The sequence below is a fragment of the Tachyglossus aculeatus genome, chromosome 11 (genome assembly GCF_015852505.1).
Source record: "Tachyglossus aculeatus isolate mTacAcu1 chromosome 11, mTacAcu1.pri, whole genome shotgun sequence".
NCBI lineage: Eukaryota > Metazoa > Chordata > Mammalia > Monotremata > Tachyglossidae > Tachyglossus > Tachyglossus aculeatus.
The window spans coordinates 57,325,149-57,345,680 of record NC_052076.1 but is presented as its reverse complement, the minus strand read 5'-3'; the positions used below and the strand labels follow the sequence as shown (position 1 = coordinate 57,345,680).

The following is a 20,532-nucleotide window of genomic DNA, read 5'->3' as shown; positions in this document are numbered from 1 at the left end:
TTAAAGACTAGGAAAAAAAAATAAAGGGATGACTCCGCCACCCCACTACACCACCACCTCAAAAAAAAAAAAAAGATTCCTGGGAAGTGCTTCCTACATTTCTCTCCCATTCCCTTCTGATACCTCATCCAGTTTATACCCTCGTTAGAAAACTGGGAGCACCAAATTGCCTGACCCAGATTGAGGTTCAAAACGGCGTCAGACAGGTCACTATTCTGAGCTTTTTCTGTCCCCTCCCTCACACTCGAGCAAAATGTCTTCACAAAACGTTCGGCCTGCTTGAAGGCAATCTTTCTGATCCAAGGAAGAAGTAACTGTTAGGATTCACCCTTGCCCAATGCCTTGAAAATGTATTTCTCTTGCTTCCTGGAGCTTTCAAAACCTACCATCCAAATTCCTTGCTCTGTATCCCATCATTTCTATTTAAAGAAAAAAAACTCCTTCCACACCCTAAAAAAAAAAATACCTTGGTATTTAAAAGGTTAAAGTAGCCGCCTCTTCTTGCACCCAACTGGGCTTGCTATTTTGTCCTGAGAGCTTGGGGGTGCCTCAGACCCTCCAAGAGGCCCATACTGAAATAAGCCCATAAACCCCCATCCCCTCCCCAGGCAAAATGGTGCTCCTCATCCCAGCAGCTTGTTACCCACGGTGCCTTTGTGTCCCCGGGGCACCATTAGCAGTTTCAGGCTGCCTCATCAGTACCAACACTCTGGGCATTAGTGGTGTGGGGCAGGGATTTTTGTTTGTTTTTGTTTGGGTTTTTTTGTTCCTCTTTCTGGAAAGCCAAACCTCTGGGCGGATGCATTTTAATTTCCACCTCCTTCCCAGGCACCATCCTCTGCCTGCCTGCTGCGCCAGTGCCTTTCTGTAAACTCACTGTGGGTAGGGAATATATCTGTTCATTGTTGTTTTGTACTCTCCCAAGTGTTTAGTACAGTCCTCTGCACACAGTAAGCGCTCAATAATTGAGAGATTGACTGACTGACTGATAGGTGACCGCCTTTTTCACCAAGGCCTTTTTCAATGGTATTAGTAGTGCATATAGTGTATAAACATAATACCATTATTAGAATAATAACATTTTGAATTCCTTTCTTCCAAGGAATTTAAAACCGTTTTTTTCTTTTGTAACCACATTTCCATTATATTATCATTTTCAAGTTACAGCTGGGGAACAGATCCAGGATTCTTCCAGGTCCTCTTCAGAATTGGGAATGTATCCCTGGTCCCTAGATTGACTATCCAGAACTCCATCTAATGGACTGTACTGCCACTCCACTTGGTCGAAAGTGATCCTTTGCTCCTCTGCCAACTACTCACTTTACCTCAATCTCGTCTATCTCGCCGCCAGCTCCTCATCCACATTCTCCCTCTGGCCTGAAACTCCTGCCCCCTTCATAGCTGACAGACTGTCACTCTCTCCACTTTCAAAGCCTTATTAAAATCACATCTCCTCCGAGAGGGCTTCTCCGACCATGCCCTCATTTCCTCTACTCTCTCCTCCCTTCTGCGTTGCCCCTGTAGTTGGATTTGCATCCTTTAGTCACTCCTCCCTCAGCCCTGCCACACTGACACATCTGTTAATTATTGGGTTCTAATCCCGGTTCTGCCACTTCTCTGCTGTGTGATCTTGGGCAAGTCACTTATGTTCTTTGTGCCTCAGTTACCTCACCTGTGAAATGGAAATTAAATCCTACTCCCTCCTACCTCAACTGTGAGCCCCATTTGGGGCAGGGACAGTGTCCAACCCAATTAACATATCTACCCCTGTGATTAGAACAGTGTTTGGTGAATAGTTGCTTAACAAGTACCATAATTATTATTATTATATAAATAATTCATGTATTTATATTAACATCTGTCTCTCCCTCCAGAATGTACATTCCTTGTGGTCACAGAATGTGTCTACAAATTCTGTTATGTTGTACTATTCCAAGCCAATGAATGTACTTAATACAGTGCTCTTCACACAGTAAGCACTCAGTAAATACTATTGACTGATGAAACTCAACTCTTTGCTGTTGTTTTTGAATGAAGTCTGGCTCTTCCCCTCTGGTTATGATTCATTGACCTATGTTGATCGTTTGGTTGTAATAAATCCCAGAAGCAAATAACTCAAATGGCTTGCAGAGATTCCAAACCTCACCTCAATAAGTCATTCGGTGGGGATCCAGGCACCCAACTTCAAGAATCAGCATGTTACTGGAAAATGGAACAATTGAACCTCAGTAGGGTCTCAACCTATTTTTGTATTCACTATAAAAAATATATCCAGATGAAGCAGTCAGTCAATCGTAATTATCGAGTGCTTACTGTGTGCAGAACACTGTACTAAGTGCTTGGGTGAGTGCAGTATAACAATACAAGAGACACATTCCCTGCCTACAACAAGCTAGAGTCTAGAGGGGGAGATAGACATTAATATAAATAAATAAATTACAGATATAGACATACATGCTGTGGGGCTGGAAGGAAGGATGAATAAAAGGAGCAAGTTAGGGTGATGCAGAAGGGAAAGATGGAAGGGGGAAGGAGGGCTTAGGGAGGGGATGTGCCTTCATTAAGGCTTTGGTAAATGGTCTTTCTGAGATACATTTCCCTCATTTTCTTGGGTGATGCTTATCCGACCTTACTGCTACAATTCTCAGGCCTGGTGTGATTTCTTTTCATTTAGGATTATTCATGAAGATGGTTTCTCCGGCGAAGACGTGAAGCAGTACAAGCCTGTGGTCTATAGCAACACTATTCAATCTCTCGCAGCTATCGTCCGGGCCATGGATACCTTGGGCATTGAATATGGTGACAAGGAAAGAAGGGTAGGTTAATAGCTTGAAAAATACTGTTGACTGAATAACTCTCCTCCTTGTTTCCTCTACTTTCTTCCTTCTGAGAACCTTGCCTCGTGGATTATTTGGCATAAAAAAGGGGTATTTGCACACCTTAAGCAAATATATCCACCTGACTCTGTAAATAGAATGGAAATTGGGCCTGGGAGAGAATTGGAAGAGATAATTTAGGCCAAGGAAGGTTTTAATAAAGGTGGCACATGTAATATTCCACAATCTCCTTAACGAATAAAGAAATGCAACCGGTGACCAATCCACTGTTCAATAATTAGTTAAACGAAGAAATCTCAGCCCTGCAGTATCACCTTCGCAGTGGAAATGTAGGTGACAGAAAACAAGGAAGAATAGAAGTTAAAAAAAAACCTGCTACCATATATAGCTCTTCTTTATTAAGACAATTTGCTTTGTTAAAAGAAAGCTGGAATTGACTATTCTTTGATACTTCCTCCACAAAAGAAAGTATTTTCAGCCCCTCTGGGATTAGTGTGGGATATTTCTAAATACCTAAAGCTCACTCACTCCCCCAGCAAAGAAAATCCTCTCAGTTCCTAAGGGTGTTAAGTATGGTATTGAATAAGCATATAAAAACCTCTTGTTTGCAAGAATTTAAATTAACCATAAGTCTGAACTCTACAAAGGCTTTTTGCTAACACTAAATAGGAGTGTGTATTTCCCTCAGTCAGCGGGGAAAGATACCTTAGGGAACTAAAAATTTCAAAGTAGTTGTTTTTTTAATAGGGAGTCCAAAGCCCAAAAGGTACTTTTGAGAGTGACTTATTGCATTGAGACCTGCACTAATGGAGATCTTAAACCACTCTGGGAACGGATATTGATGGCTTTGAACTGAATACATTAATCTGCTGATTACTCAGTGGCTTGGTTTTGAATTGTGCACCTATCATGTCAATGCTCATATCCATGAGCCTAGAAGAAACCCTCGTTCTCTGGGTCTGATAAATCATCTCTGACAGGTGGCTTTAAATGGAAAATGTAATTTTTTATGCGCAAGTCCTACTACCAAGGGATGAAGCCATTGCCATTTAGGGATTGGCCCTGCCAACTGATGGAGCAGCTCAGTAATCGGGGCTCTGACTAATGAAATGTTGCAGCTTGGATAGCGTTATGTTGATTTTTTTTTTCTGCTGCATCACAGAAGGATGGGCTGTAGTTTGAGTAAGGGATTGGTTCTTTACATAAAAAGCAACTTAATTCTAGTCTCCCAGTCCAAATTGGGGTGACCTTCTAATTCTGCTCTTGGTACTAAACAGATCCTCTCTTAAGTCCCTGGGCTTCTACGTAACTTGATAATAGTAATAATAATTATGGTATTTTTTACGCACTTACTATGTGCCAAGCACTGTTCTAAGCCCTGGGAGAGATACAAAGTAATCAGATTGTCCCACATGGGTCTCACACTCTTAATCCCCATTCTACATATGAGGAAACTGAGGCACAGATAAATTAAGTGACTTGCCGAAGGTCACCCAGCTGATAAATGGTGGAGCCGGGATTAGAACCCACAGCCTCTGACTCCCAAGCCCCTGCTCCTGGCATCCCAAGGATGAGAAGCAGCATGGCTTAGTGGAAAGAACCCGGGCTTGGGAGTCAGAGGTCATGGGTTCGAATTCCAGCTCCGCCACTTGTCAGCTGTGTGACTTTGGGCCAGTCACTTCACTTCTCTGTGCCTCAGTTCCCTCATCTGTAAAATGGGGATTAAGACTGTGAGCCCCGCATGGGACAACCTGCTGACCTTATATCTACCCCAGCACTTAGAACAGTGCTTGGCACATATTAAGCACTTAACAAAATCCATCATTATTATTATTCAGTGGGTAGCACAGTTCCTCCTTCTTGAGCAGGGCCTCTTGTTGGCGCAATGCCCAGAGCCATGCTGCAGGCTCCTTGGCAACCATGAAGAAAAAGCCAGGGTGGGCTAGTAGGGGCATTCAGAGACCAGAGGGTAGGGGTTCTTGCTCCTCCACCAGGATCCCCTGTGCCAGATTGAATTGGCCCTCGTGGTGAGTTCCTAGATATGTTTGCCACCCACCCTGCTGCCTGAAAGTGTTCCCCAAACTGGGTCTCCATGCCGTATATTCAGGCTCAGCTGTATGTGGGGGAGTAGAGGGGGGAGGACACAGGGAGAGAAGACCATTCTGTGCGGGGGCCTTCGCTATCCGCCCTGCCCCGCTGGCCATTGATTCAGGGGGCAGGGAGGAGCCAAGGCCTAGGCTCCCCAAAACAGCTTGAAAAGTAGCGTGGCCTAGTGAAAAGACAACAGGCCTGGGAATCAGAGGACCTGGGCTCTAGTTCCGGCTCTGCCACTTGTCTGCTCTGTGGCCTTAGGCAAGTCACTTAATTTCTCTGTTACCTCACAGCAGACAAGTGGCGAAGGCCAGATTAGAAATCCGGCACTCCGACTTTCAGGCCCACGATCTTTCCACTAGGTCACGCCGCTTCCCAGACTGAGGATGGTGGTTCTCATCCCTTCTCTGCCTCTGACTCCCACTGTGAGTGAGTTACTTAACCAGTTTGGATCCCGGGTCTTCTTTCTGGAAGATAGTACCTGTCCCCCTGCCTGTAGCACAGAGGTGTGGGAAGGACTAGTGAGATGATTCAGGAAAGCACTTTGCATTTCTGTGGCTAAAGCCTTAGACAAATGAAGGCAATTTTATCATTGTCAAAAAGTGAAGGCTAGTTTTGAACCAGGTGCATGAAGTTCTAAACAAACTAGGACCTGGAAAAGTAGGTAAAGCATACTTATTCAAATATCTTTCTTCTAAGGGACTCTGAGTCTTTCATAGCCCTTCCCAGACTGAGCCCCCTTTTCCCTCTCCTCCTGCCCTCCCCATCGCCCCCCCCGCCCTACCTCCTTCCCCTCCCCACAGCACTTGTATATATTTGTACATATTTATTACTCTGTTTATTTTACTTGTACATATTTACTACTCTGTTTTATTAATGATGTGCGTATAGCTATAATTCTATTTATTCCGACGGTTTTGACACCTGTCTACTTGTTTTGTTGTCTGTCTCCCCCTTCTAGACTGTGATCCCATTGTTGGGTAGGGACCATCTCTATATGTTGCCGACTTGTACTTCCCATGCACTTAATACAGTGCTCTGCACAAAGTAAGCGCTCAATAAGAAGCAGCGTGGTTCAATGGAAAGAGCACGGGCTTTGGAGTCAGAGGTCATGGGTTCAAATCTCGGCACCGCCAATTGTCAGCTGTGTGACTTTGGGCAAGTCATTTAACTTCTCTGTGCCTCAGTTCCCTCATCTGTAAAATGGGGATTAAGACTGTGAGACCCCCGTGGGACAACCTGATCACCTTGTAACCTCCCCAGCGCTTAGAACAGTGCTTTGCACATAGTAAGCACTTAATAAATGTCATTATTGTTAATAATAATAATAATAAATACAATTCAATGTATGAATTAATATCTCTTGGGCTCAATGGTCATAGGTGCTTGAATCAAACAGCCGCGACTTGAAAAATTGCCAGAGACCCTGCATTTGTTTTAATAGCTCTAACAAGGTGTGCTTTGCTTGTCATTTAATGATGCTACTATCTTATTTTCCATTTGAGAATAAAAGGGCAGGAAAGTTTCCGATGCCCATTCTGGTACTTGTGTCAGAGTCCCAGGGTAGGCTCTGTTTCATTGATGGTACGTGGCTCAGACACCATATGTGAGAGGGGCGCTGAGGTGATTCATTCATTCATTCATTCAATCAGTCGTATTTATTGAATGCTTACTGTGTGCAGAGCACTGTACTAGGGCGGCTTCCCTGGGGCAGTCACAGGGCAAAAAAAAAAAAGAAAAAACAACTTAGCCCCTGTTGGAAAATTCCCCTTTCCAAAACAAATACCACTTGTGCTGTGCGAATATGGCCTATGTCAGAATGTCCTTATGTGGCTGTTATTATTGAGAATAATAATTATTATGATGATGATTATTAATAATAATAGTGGTATTTGTTAAGAACTTACTATGTGTCAAGTACTGTACTAAGCGCTGGAGTAGATACAAGCTGAACAGGTCCCCCGTGGAGCTCACAGTCAAAATAGGAGGGAGAGCAGTTATTGAATCTCCCATTTTGCAGATGAGGGAGCTGAGGCACAGAGAAATGAAGTGACCAGCCAAGGTGCCACAGCAGTCAAGTGCCGGAGCCCGGATTAGAACTCAGGTCCTCTGCTTCCTGGGCCTGGGCTCTTTCCATTAGGCCATGCTGCTTCTCATTGCTCCTTTTCTGTTGGGGAGGATCTGCAGTGAAGCAATAGTGCCTTGTGCGTGCTCTCTCTCTCTCTCTGTCTCTCTCTGTCTCTCTCTCTCTCTCTCTCTCTTACTCTCCCCCCTCTCTCTCTCTCTCTCTGTCTGTCTCTCTCTCTGTCTCTCTGTCTCTCTCTCTCCCTCTTTCTCTCTCTCTTCCCCCCCCCCACCAGCGGTAGAGCTGGTGATAATTGGTTTGTGTGTCCAGTCTGTGAACCCAGGCCTTTGCAGTACAGAAGCATCCCTTCTCCCCATTGTCTTTCTTAACCTTATTGGTGGGGGGAAACAAACAAAACAAGTTTTCATCAAGATTTCCAATTCCGCTCTGGCTTTTTGAAGTGTTGGGTTATCATAAAACAGGTGCAGGGGGCTCAGACCAGGGCCAGATTCGTGGGGGGGGGGGGGGGGGTCCCTCAGAAATGAAAGGGTCTGAGAGCAGGGGTTGGGGAGAAATTGGTTGGAGGAGCAGAAACCCTTTTCCTTCCACCTTGATGATCCAGTTGGCTTAGAACCAAAGAGCTGTTCGCCTTACCTGGTGCCCAGAGACTCCTTGACACAGAGACAATTAGAGGAGCACGGTGGAAGGAGAGGAACTTTTGAGGGGGGGTGGGGGGAGGTACTCAGCCTGACGGTTGTCCTGATGGATGAAATTGGCACGCTGAGCCAAACCATGCGGGGCCAGAGCCCTCATCCTGTTACCTCAGGATCGGGTGAAGGGGTCTGACCAGCCCAGAAAGAGCAGACTGTGTTTCCTGTATTACTGCCTTCTCTCTCTCTCTTATCCATTGATGCCTTTTTTTTTTTTTTTTTAGAGCAAAATTTAGGCCACTCTCTAACATCCATCACTGTAAAATACCGAGCAGGGTCATTGTATAAGGGAGCTGAACTCTTCAGGTAGCAGCCTGAAGGAAATGAGGAAAGTCAGTGTGAGTGTTTGCATCTGATCAAGATTAGTTTGATGGACAGAAAATGAATAGGTTTTCTGAGCCCATTAGAGGGAAGGACACCAAGACAATATCTATAAAATTCAGATAAGCCAGTTCATTCCTCCCTGAGGATGGTTACAACCTCCTAGATTTGACTTTGAGTGATGTAATGCAAGGAGCAGGAAATATTGGGAAATAAGAGAAGCAGCGTGGCCTAGTGGAAAGAGCCTGGGAGTCAAGGGATCTGGGTTCTAAACCCGACTCTGCCACTTGTCTGCTGTGTGACTTCGGGCAAGTCACTTAACTTCTCTGTGACCAAGTTACCTCATTTGCAAAATGGGGATTAAGACTGTGAGCCAGAGCTTAGCACAGTGCCTGGCACATAGGAAGCACTTTAATACCATTAAATACCATTTAATGCCATTAAAAAAAGTCTAGGATTAGGAAATTTTAGAGAATTTTCTTTGGTTAGTGAACACATATTCATGCCTATAGGATCCATATAGCAAACGGACCCTTGCAGATATGCACATGGACATCTCCACATGCATTCTCTTAAATATTTGCCAATTGTCAATGTGATGACTGGGCCAATCCTCTGCCTTAAAAACCATTGTAGATCAGAGTTTCCTTTACAACTAGCACTTTGGACTGTCATCATAAACGTTTCATAATATTTGCTTTTTTCTTAAATGGACCTAAAAGGTGCTGTCTATCCTTGGCCAGGCAGAAAGTGAAATTATTTTAAGGAAGGGGCCTGACAGAACATTTTCTTGGCTCTGAGGATACTGCTTGCTTTTGAGAAAGGGGAGGAAGGTGGAAAGAAAACCACTGGGGATCCTTCCTGGATGGCCCTAGTGGAGACAGAACAAATATGAGACCAGGAATTGTCTGTCTGGGACATGAGAAACAGGTAAGTAGAAAAGACATAAACTGTACTTCCAAAGTACGTAGGACAATGCATTTCACTCACTGTCTCACACTAAATGTCACGACTACTACCACCTCTCTTTTTTCCTCCGTGGAGTTAAAGGAGCAGAGATCCCAAGCAAGGTCACTGCAAAGGAATAATCTCTAGATGATCCCAACTAGAGTTGACCAGTCTCAGAATTCCAGGAAAATTTCTCAGCTATTCCTCTTAGGTCCTGGGTTTTCTCAATCATATTTATTGAGCTCTTAATGTGTGCAGAGCACTGTACTAAGTGCTTGGAACAGTGCAGCACAACACTGTAACACACATTCCATACCCACAACAAGCTTACAGACTAGAGGGGGAGACTGACATTAGTATAAATAAAATTACAGATATGGACTTAAGTACTGTGGGGATGGGGGGATGGGTTCAAGGGAGCAAGTCAGGATGATGCAGAAGAAAGTGGAAGAAAAGGAAATGAAGGCTTAATCAGGGAAGGCCTCTTGGAGGAGATGTGCCTTCAATAAGGCTTTGAAGGTGGGGAGAGTGATTATCTATCAGATATGAAGAGGAAGGACGTTCCAGGCCAGAGACATGACATGGGCGAGAGGTCAGCAGCAAGATAGACAAGATTGAGGTACAGTGAGAAGTTTAACATTAAAAGAACAAAGTATGCGGGCTGGGTTGTAGTAGGAGAGTAGTGAGGTGAGGTAGGAAGGGGCAAGGTGATTGCATGCTTTAAAGCCAACGGTAAGGAGTTTCTGTTTGATGTGGAAGTAGAAGAGCAAAAGAGCAACCACTGGAGGTTCTTGAGGAATGAGGAAACATGGGCTGAATGTTTTTGTAGAAAAATGATCCAGGCAGCAGAACGAAGCGTAGGCTGGAGTGGGGAGAGACAGCAGGCAGGGAGGTCTGCAAGGAGGTTGATATAGTAATCAAGGTGGGCTAGGATAAGTGCTTGGATTAACATGGTAACGGTTCGGAGGGAGAGAAAAGGTTGGATTTTAGCAGCAATATTGTGAAAATTGAACCTACAGGATTTAGTGATGGACTGAATATGTGGGTTGAATGAGAGATAGGAGTCAAGGATAACTCCAAGATTATGGGCTTGGGAGACAGAAAGGATGGTGGTGCTGTCTACAGTGATGGGAAAGTCAAGGGGAGGACAGGGTTTGAGTGGGAAGGTAAGGAGTTCTGTTTTGGACATGTTAAGTCTGAAGTGCCTGCAGAACATTCAAATAGAGACATCTTGAAGACAGGAGGAAATGTAAGTCCGCAGAGAGGGAGAGAGATCAGGGCTGGGGATGTAGATTTGGGAATTAACTGCATAGAGGTGGTCTTTGAAGCCATGCGAGTGATTGAATTCTCCAAGGGAGGGAGTATCGGTGGAAAATAGCAGGGGACCCAGAGCTGAATTCTGAGGGACACCCCCACTTAGGGGGTGGGAGGCAGAGGAGGAACCCATGAAAGAGACTGAGAATAAGTGGCCAGAGAGACAAGAGGAGGACCAGAAGAGGACAATATCAGTGAAGCAGAGGTTGGATAATGTTTCCAGGAGAAGGGGGTGGTAGACAGTGTCGAAGGCAGCTAAGAAGTTGAAGAGGATTAGGATGGAGTAGAGGCCATTGGATTGGGCAAGAAGGAAATCACTGGTGACCTTTGAGAGGGTGGTTTCTGTGGAGTGAAGGGCCTGGAAGCCACATTGGAGGGGGTGAAGGAGAGAATTGGAGGAAAGGAACTTTAGACAGCGAGTGTAGACAACTTGTTTAAAGAGTTTGGAGAGTAATGGTAGGAGGGAGATGGGCTGATAACTGGAGGGAACCATGAAGTGAAGTCAGGTTTTGTTTAGGCTAGGCAAGACATGATCATGTTTGAAAGTAGAGAGGAAGAAGCCATTGGAGAGAGGACAATTGAAGATGGCAGTCAGGGGGGGAAGAAGTTGGTGAGCAAGTGATTTGATAAGGTGTGAAGGCATGGTGCCAGAGGTGCAGGTGGAGGGAGTGGATTTTGAGAGAAGACAGGAGGTCTCCTCTAGAGATACTTCTGGGAAATAAACCCTCTCAAAAGCTTTCTCCCCTATAAATGAGCCTCATATTAAAGAGTGGCTTCGTTTTTGCTCTCAGTTGAAACATCACGATGCATTAAACAGAGCTTTCTCAAAAGCTTTCTTCCCGATAAAATGACCCTGTTCTATATTTTTGCAGTGATGGATGTTAAAGAGAGGCTTAGTTTTTGTTCTAATTGGAAAAGTAAACAGAGTTTCTCCAGGGATGCAGTTACTTCCTGGAATTCTGAAATTGTTTACCTCTAGTTAGGATTAAACAATGACCTAGAGATGGAGACTGACGGTATCTAAAGGAATAGATAAAACTAGTTGTGGCCAGAACAAAATCCCTGCCATGTTGAGGTCTGCCTGGACAAGTTCTTTCTCCTGATGTGTAGATAGCTCCATACTTGTTCTTATTAGTATTAGTATAGTATTAAGTTACTATTTATGTTCTAGGTACTGTGCTAAGCACTGGGATAGATAATCAGAACTCTGAGTCATGATGGGCTCACAAACTGAGGTAGAGAGAGCAGATAGCTTAGTCCCATTTTACAGGGGAGATAACTGAGGCACAGAGGGGTTATGTAACTTTCTCAAGGTGACACAGCTGGCAAGTGGCAGAACTGGGATTAGAACCCAGTTCCCCAAACTCCCAGATCCATGCTACTGCTGCTGCTACTACAACTACTACTACTGTTATTATTATTAAGTGCCATCGAGTCATCTCTGATTCATAGCAACTCCATGGATATACTTTCTCCAGAACGTCCTGTCCTCTGCCATATTCCGCAACCTTTCTAGTGGTTCTTTCTATATCATTGTTGTGGTCTCTATCCATCTAGCTGCTGGTCTGCCTTTTCCACATTTTCCCTGGCCTTTTCCTAGCATTAGTGTCTTCTCCAGAGAGTTAGTTCTTCTGATTATATGTCCAAAACATGTAAGTTGTCATTTAATAATAATAATAATTAATAATTATGGTATTAAGCACTTACTATGTGACAAGCACTGTTCTAAGCGCTGGGGTAGATACAAGCTAATCAGGTTGTCCCACATGGAGCTCACAGTCTTAAGCCCCATTTTACAGATGAGGTAACTGAGGCCTAGAGAAGTTAAGTGGCTTGCCCAAGGTCACACAGAAGATAAGTGGTGGAGCCGGGATTAGAACTCATGTCCGCTGACTTCCAAGCCCTTGCTCTTTTCACTCAGCCATGTTGCTTCAAAGATGTGCCCCCTCTGAGGCGTACTACTACTACTACTAATAATAATATAGTTACATTATTATAAAGAGAAGCAGCATGTCATAGTGAATAAAGCAAGGTCCTGGGAGTCAGAAGGGCCTGGATTTTAATCCTGATTCTGCCACATGTCTGCTCTGTGACCTTGGACAAGTCATTAACTTCTCTGTACCTCGGTTACCTCATCTGTAAAATGGGGATTAAGGCTGTAAGCCCTGTGTGGGACAGGGACTGGGTCCAACCTAATTGCCTTGTATCTACCCCAGCTCTTAGAACAATGTTCGGCACATAGTGAGCTTAACAAATGTCACAATAATAATAATTATTATAATTATTAATGAATACCATTTTTTAAAAAAAGCTTACAGTTTAGAAGGACTGTCGGTTGGTACCTGGGGATGCGGCCCAGCTCTGCTGTTTCATCCACAAGGGCATAGCATGCATGACCTAGTAGATCCTGCGTAAGGGCCTCTCCCACCATCTCAGAGGGATATGGAGCATCGCCGTAGCCAGCGTCTGTGCTCTTAGAGGGCCGAGCGTAGACAGCTGGTGGTTCCCCTCACAAGGATCGATCAAAATCCCAGACTTGGATTATGCCCCTCAGAGTTCAGTGATGCCCTTGGACAAGTCATAAATTAACCTATGCCTTAATGTCAGCGTCAGCTCCTCTAGACCGTAAACTCATCCTCTAGACTGAAGCTTGCGGTGGGTGGGGAATGTGTATGTTTATTGTTATATTGTACTCTCTCAAGCGCTTAGTACAGTGCTCTGAACACAGTAAGCGCTCATGTCCTCAGCATGCATCCAGGAGGGAATTGAGGTGTGATCCTTTGCAGCAGCGTTGAGAAGCAGTGTAGACTAGTGGATAGAGCATGGACCTGGCATCAGAAAGACCTGAATTCTAAGCCCGGCTCCGCCACTTGTCTGTTGTATGAACTTGGGCAACTCACTTAACTTCTCTGGGCCTGGGTTACCTCATCTGTAAAACAGGGATTAAGACTGTCAGCCTCAGTTGGGACAGGGACTGTGTCCAACCTGATTAGCTTGTATCGTCCCCAAAGCTTAGTACAGTGCCTGGCACATAATAACTGCTTAACGAATACCATTTTTAAAAAATGTCAGTTATAATAACCCTCCATTCTCCCTTGGGATGGAGGTCGGTTGACTAGAGGCATCTTGTGCAGGCTTCGGAGACTGTTTTAGCAATGACTGCAGTGCTTCATTCCCTCCGGTCCAGTGGACAAGGAGGTGGTGGCCTGAGGGATGTACAGGGCAAGGAAGTGGGGAGGCTCAGAATCCCAGGATATGTGAATTTTAACATTCTGTTCCTTGGGAGGTCAGAATTGGGAAAGGCTTGGAATAAAATCGTAGTCCAGTTAGATGCTTCCAGGTCTGACATAATCATCATCATCAATCGTACTTATTGAGCGCTTACTATGTGCAGAGCACTGTACTAAGCGCTTGGGAAGTACAAATTGGCAACACATAGAGACAGTCCCTACCCAACAGTGGGCTCACAGTCTAAAAGGGGGAGACAGAGAACAAAACCAAACATACTAACAAAATAAAATAAATAGAATAGATATGTACAAGTAAAATAAATAAACAAATAAATAGAGTAATAAATATGTACAAACGTACATATATACAGGTGCTGTGGGGAAGGGAAGGAGGTAAGATGGGGGGGATGGAGAGGGGGACGAGGGGGAGAGGAGGGAAGGGGCTTGCCTCACTATGAGGAGTGGCTAGTCCAAGCTGATTTAAATCAGGTCATTGTGAGTAGCTAAAAAGGTAGAGCCCTTAGGGACACTGAAAATAAGAGCAATTAACACTCTAAGACAAGGGCATACCTTCAAGCAGGCTTCAAGGACTCTGATTAGCTAACTCTACCAGGTGGCTATTGGGGTAAGATTTTAATTCCCAGGTCTTTGGGAATAACCTGCACCCTAGCCCCCAACACCATGTCTCCCCAGCCTGGTGAGCAGTGAAGAATGCAGCATTTGGAGATGACACCTCTATTAATGGGTGTATGTTTGGATGCTAGAGCTGGGCGTGGCCGGAGACCCCCGCTCGAAGGCCTGGGAGGAAATACAAGCCCCCCCTCCCCAGCAACCGGCCTGATCAAACTCGGGGGACAGCGTAGGATGGGGAGATGTCAGATGTAGGGGCTCACTGTGGGAAGGGAACATGTCTGCCAACTGGGTTTTATTGTACTTTCCCAAGTTCTTAGTACAAATTTCTCTGCCTTTGTAAGTGCTCAATAAATCTGATTGATCAATTGATTGAGAAGTCTAGCAGACTCCAGAAGTCAGGGAAAACTGACTGATGCAGATTGGGCTAGTTTGGGGCTTTGGGTTTCTGTTCTTGGTCCTGGTCTTCCCTTGAAACACCTTGGATGTCTTCCCTTAAGATGCCGCGGCTTGTGTCTTGTTATGTTGTACTCTCCCAAGTGCTTAGTTCAGTGCTCTGGACACAGTAAGCGCTCAATAAATGCAATTGAATGATGAATGAATGAATTGGGCCCCACCGGCCCTGGAACACCGCCAGTGTACCCCAGAAAAACCCACTTTGGGGCACCCTGATCCCGTGTCCGTTTTTCTCACAAGAGGAAAGATGCCAGGAAAAATAAGAAATAGAACTAATGGGTGGCCTCTGGTCAGAAAGGTTTAGGACCTGCTGAGGCAGATGCCTGGGGTTGCTGGAATTCGTGATCCAAAAGGTAATGTGCTTTTCCTGTTAATAGACCTGGAGCTTTTCCAATGATATATCCAAATCTCCCCATGAAAAGGGAGTTGAAGCACTTAGGAAATGAATGTATCATCCGATTCGTGAGAAATGAGATAGGCCAGAGGCTTCCAATCTCTAGTTTCCACTCAGAGGAGGGGAAGGCAGAGTTTTCTCCCCATGAAAAAGGAGTTGAAGCACTTAAGAAATGAATGTATCATCCGATTCGTGAGACATGAGATAGGCCAGAGGCTTCCAATCTCAACTTTCCACTCAGAGGAGGGGAAGGCAAAGTTTTTTTGGTTTTTTTAATTTTTATTTGTTAACTCTAGATGAACTCTGTGAAATGCAAGCATGTTGCAAGAGGCCTGTGCACATGCTGAGCGCAGTAATTGATAGAACCCAGTAATTGTCTGTCAGATTTGAGGAGGGGCATGGCAAGAGGCTACTGGTGAAATAGATGAGATGGAGGTACTGTAGACTGTAAGCTCGTTGTGGGCAGGGAATGTACTGTTTATTGTTGTATGGTACTCTTCCAAGCTCTTAGTACAGTGCTGTGCACACAGTAAGTGTTCAATAAATACAATTGAATGAATGAATACAGTTAGAAGGTTAGCATAGAGGAGGGAAGTAAGTGTGTGGGCTCGGTTGTAGTAGGAGAGTAGCAAGGTGAGGGAGGAGGGGGCAAGGTGATGTGATTGAGTGCTTTAAAGCCAATTTTGAGGAGTTTTTGTCTGATGTGGAGGTAGTTAGGGAACCACTGGAGTTTTTGAGGAATGGGGGGGACATGTTCTGGATGTTTTTATAAACAAATGATCCGGGCAGCAGAGTGTGGTTTGGACTGGAGTGGGGGGAAACAGGAGGCTGGAAAATCAGCAAGGAGGTTGATTCAGTAATCCAGGTGGGATAGGATGAGTGACTGTATTAACGTGGTAGTTCTTTGGGGTTTTGGTCAATTTTTTTAAGGTGGTTTCTAACCACGGGTATGTTGTTAAATTACCACTCAACCATCTCCTCAGAAACCTCCGGCATATGGTGGAGAGAAGAGATTGAAGATGGTGATGATAACTGGTTAAAGATGATAGCACTAGGATGGAATGACCACTCCACAAATACTAGCAGTGGGTGATTCCTCCTGGAGTCCTCTGGATATTGAGGTTTGACAGAGATAGCAAGTATCAAAGTAAGCATAATGATTTACATATCAATCACCAAACAGTACACAGGGTTACAAAACCCTCAGGTTGGCAGAAATCTCAAAGGGGTCAGAAGTTTGGTTTGGCAACTGGAAATATTTTACTGACATACCAGCTTTCACTCTGTCACTTAACTCTTACCTCACAACTACGACCCTGAGTTTTTTTAATTTTTATTATTGTTATCCTTGGTTTTTATCAGTCAGTCGTATTTATGGGGTGCTTACAGTGTGCAGAACACTGTACTAAGCTCTTGGGAGAGTACAGTATGACAATATAACAGACACACCATTCATTGTTATTACAATTTCGCTCCAGGAAATTGGAGAAAAGAAAGACAGAGTTTGAAGCCCTGAAAGTAATATATGGCCAAAGAAAGCAGTCATCGATCTTTTCACATCTGGGTGGTGTAGAGAGTAGCAGAGAGTTATGTAAATTGAAGTTTTCCATTTTATTGATGGGGAAGCAAAAGGCCTAAAGAGGTTTTGGCTGCAGTAGAATCAAGATAAGGCCCTCTGATCACCGGCTGGTGGAAAACTTGCTCTAATTGCTTTAGTCCACAGCTAACAAAACTAAACCTCAAATCTCTCTGACCAGCTGAGGCAATTTATTGAAAGGATTTCCAAAGAGATTTCCAAGTCACCATCTCCCAAAGAAAGGCCTATCCCTGAAATATTGAATTAATTAAGCTTGTTGTGGTGAGGTAATGTGTCTGCCAACACTGCTTTATTGTGCTCTCCCGACTGCTTAGTACAGTGCTCTGCTCATCGGAAGTGCTCAGTAAATACCATTAATTGATTAATTCTACATCCAGTCTGAGGGACCCCAGATCTCATTGGGGAAATTAAAATAGTTAATATTAGAAAGGTGAAGGCAGGAGAAGCGTAGTCAAATAAAGTTTAACTTTGGGTAAATTTACCATATGATTTTGTTCTTGAACCAGGGTGCTCAATCCCAGCTGCGTTGTTGCAGAAAGCTTCTCTTAGGAAAAGAGGAGAGAGTCCTTCTGCACACAATACCCTTAGTTGATCCATCTGCCAGGCTTCCAGGATTTCTGTGCTTTGTGCTAAGCATGAGCTTCCTCCTGTTCAGCATGTCAGTTGATCAATCAGTGGTATTTATTGAGCCCCTCCCATGTGCAGAGCATTGAATATAGCACATTGGAAAGTTTTCCAGAAGCAAAAGAAACCTTCCCAGCCTTCAGGGAACTTACAAGTGTCTCGCCTGCAGCCATTCCCATTCTGGTGAAGTCCAGGAAGAGGGGAGCTTCAAGAAAAGCAGGGTCCCCCTGCCCCTTGCTCCAGACTGATACAATAATAATAATAATGGCATTTGTTAAGCACTTACTATGTGCAAAGCACTGTTCTAAGCGCTGGGGGGGATACAAGGTGATCACGTTGTCCCACGAGGGGCTCACAGTCTTAACCCCCATTTTACAGATGAGGTAACTGAGGCACAGAGAAGTTAAGTGACTTGCCCAAAGTCACACAGCTGACAAGTGGCGGAGCCGGGATTAGAACCCATTACCTCCGACTCCCAAGCCAGGGCTCTTTCTACTGAGCGAGTAGAGTGGAAAATTCAGCCTGTCAGCATGCACAGAATCCACTTATCTTTAATTCATTTTTGGCTTTTCCCCTCTTTCACCATCTGCACCAGGTCAGCAGTGTGGTCTAGTATTCATTCATTCATCCAATCGTGTTTATTGAGAGCTTACTGTGTGCAGAGCACTGGACTAAGTGCATGGGAGAGTACAATGCTACAGTAAGCAGACACAGTCCCTGCACACAGTGAGCTTACAGTCTAAAGGGTGCTTACTAGTAGAGCGAGCACAAGCCTGGGAGTTAGGAGGACCTGGGTTCTAGTCCTGGCTCCACCACCTATCTGCTGTGTGACGTTGGGCAACTCACTTAACTTCTCTGTGCCAGTTACCTCATCTGTGAAATGGGGATTAAGACTGTGAGCCCCATATGGGACATGGACTGTGTCCTACCTGATTAGCTTGTATCTCTCCAGCGCTTAGTACAGTGCCTGGCACATAGTAAGCACTTAAGTACCACTTTTTTTAATAAAAAGGTCTCTCCATAACCAAATTTCTTTCTATTGTCACTGTTTTGTACATCAGATGTGAGAATCTCGCTCAACCACAGTGTGCAAGCTAGGGCAGTTAATAAGAGGGCAATAGGCAAGTTATCATTTCTCTTTTGTACAGCTCTTTCCATTACCCAGAAAACAAGTCTTCTGAGTAATATCGTGATTCCTCCACACCCAACCCTCGCGTGACTTCCAGGCTGATGAGGCACAGGGTGTGGGTTTTGTTTTGTTTTTTGTTCATCCTATTCTTTCACTATTGACCAAGGTCGTTTCCATATTACACCCCCTTCTGACTGAGGTACTGTGTAAAAGGTTAGAGTTCATTGATCAGAAAGTATGGCATCGCTGTCTGGCTGAGGAAATGAAACGCTTTGTGGGAAGCGAATATGTCCACTAATTTTCTCCCAAGAGCTTAGCACAGTGCTCTGCACATTGTAAGCTCTAAATAAATACCATTGAATGGTTGATCACAACACTGGGTGAGATGGACCAGCCCATGGAGCCGGAATCCGAATGCAGCTTGTTGCAGTTGCTGACTAGGGGGTGATTTAGCAGTCAAGCGATTTCTGTGAACAGGTCTTCAAACCTGCCCAAAGGTGAAAGTAAAAACTGTGGTATTGGTTAAACGTTTACTATATTCCAAACACTGAGCTAAGTGCTGGGTAGATACAAGATTAAGTAGGTTGGACGCAGTCCTTGTCCCATGTAGGGGTCACAGTTTAAGTAGGAGGGAGGACAGGTATTGAATCCCCATTTTACAAATGAGGAAACTGAAGCACAAAGAAGTTAAATGACTTGCCCAAGGGCACTCAGCTGGCAAGTGGCGGAACCAGGATTAGTGTGGGAACACCCCATTGCTCCCTAAAATGCCCACCGTAGCCTCTGCTTATAGCCTCTTTTATTTCTGCTGTTTTCCAGCTCCCCTACATCCAGTTGTGTGGTGGATGACTGTTTGTTCATTCATTCATTCATTCAATCATATTGGGGGCTTACTGTGTGCAAAACACCGTACTAAGCGCTTGGGAGAGTACAATATAAGAGTAAACAGTCACATTCCCTGCCCACAACGAGCTTACAGGCTAGAGGGTGAAACAGTGCATTTTATTGTTGCTGTTGGGGTTCTTTGTTTTGTTTTTGGTTGTTTTTGGCTTTCCCCCCTGGTCTTTTCCAAACAGTGAAAAAGATCTCCTTGACCCTCAAGTATCTCTGAATATCCTAGTATCATAACCAAATGGGTGAGAAACGGTAGGGTCTGCTGCTATTGTAGTTTCAGGGATATTCTATTGTGTGATCACAGATTACAGCCATTTTTCCTACCAACCATCTCACAGTGTATGCCGCTGGGCACAGAGAGGCCAGGCAGGAGAGTGAGGATGGCTCATCACAGACAGTCACCACTGTTGCAGAAACGGTGGAAGTGCGTGTTCTGCTGACAGGAGGACAAATTTTTGCCCATTTAATCATTACTGTCTGCAGAGTGCTCACCTGAATAGCAAGGGGCCAGAAAACATACACTATGCAAGTGTACCGGGATTCGATCTCAGACGCCCATGAATGCAATCTCACCGTCTTTTAACTGAAGAACAACTCTACCTGCCCACTTTGGATATAAGACCATACTGAATGTGAGTTGTTTTAGAAAAGGAAAGTGAAGTGAGAAGCGATGTGGCCTAGCGGAAAGATCACGGGCCACAATCACGGGCCACGATCACGGAGGCAGATGACCTGGGCTCTAACCCTGGATCCTCCACTTGTCTGCTTTGGGACCTTGGACAAGTCACTGCACTTCTCTGTGCCTCAGTTATCTCATCTGGAAAACGGGGATTAAGACTTTAAATCCCACGTGGGTCGTGGACTGTGACCAACCCAGTTAGCGCATATCTACCCCAGTGCTTAGTGCAGTGCCTAGCACATAGTAAACACTTACCAAATACCATTTAAAAAGAAAAGAAGTAGGAAGGGCCTGTTTCTAGAAAGGATGCAAATTCTAAATCCAAAAATGCAATTGTCCTTTAAGCCCAATGACATGAATGTGTAAATCTGTATGTTTTGTCCACAAAAATTCACTAGCACGAGACTTCAAAAGGCTGCAACGTTCAACTTACCCTCTTCAGAGCTTAAGATGTTGGAGAATAGTTTTCTGTGTTCAGAGTGTAACGATGGAGGGAACTTAATTGGACAAGATCAGGCCACAAACAGTGAAGGACAAAACTGCTGGCATTTCCTACTACCGTAGTTGGGTTGAAAATGTTGTTTACCTCATTTACCTGGCTTGTGGAGGTAAG

At 44.6% G+C, this 20,532-nt stretch overlaps 1 protein-coding gene across 3 annotated transcripts in view; it reads left to right on the top strand.

Moving 5' to 3' along the window:
• GNAO1 (G protein subunit alpha o1) overlaps nucleotides 1-20,532 on the top strand; it is a 230,376-nt gene that overhangs the window by 88,504 nt on the left and 121,340 nt on the right. For all 3 annotated transcript variants that reach the window (XM_038753350.1, XM_038753349.1, XM_038753351.1), the window contains exon 3: nucleotides 2,675-2,816. In XM_038753350.1, the coding sequence (XP_038609278.1) occupies nucleotides 2,675-2,816 (142 nt within the window). The remainder of the gene's footprint in view (nucleotides 1-2,674; nucleotides 2,817-20,532) is intronic.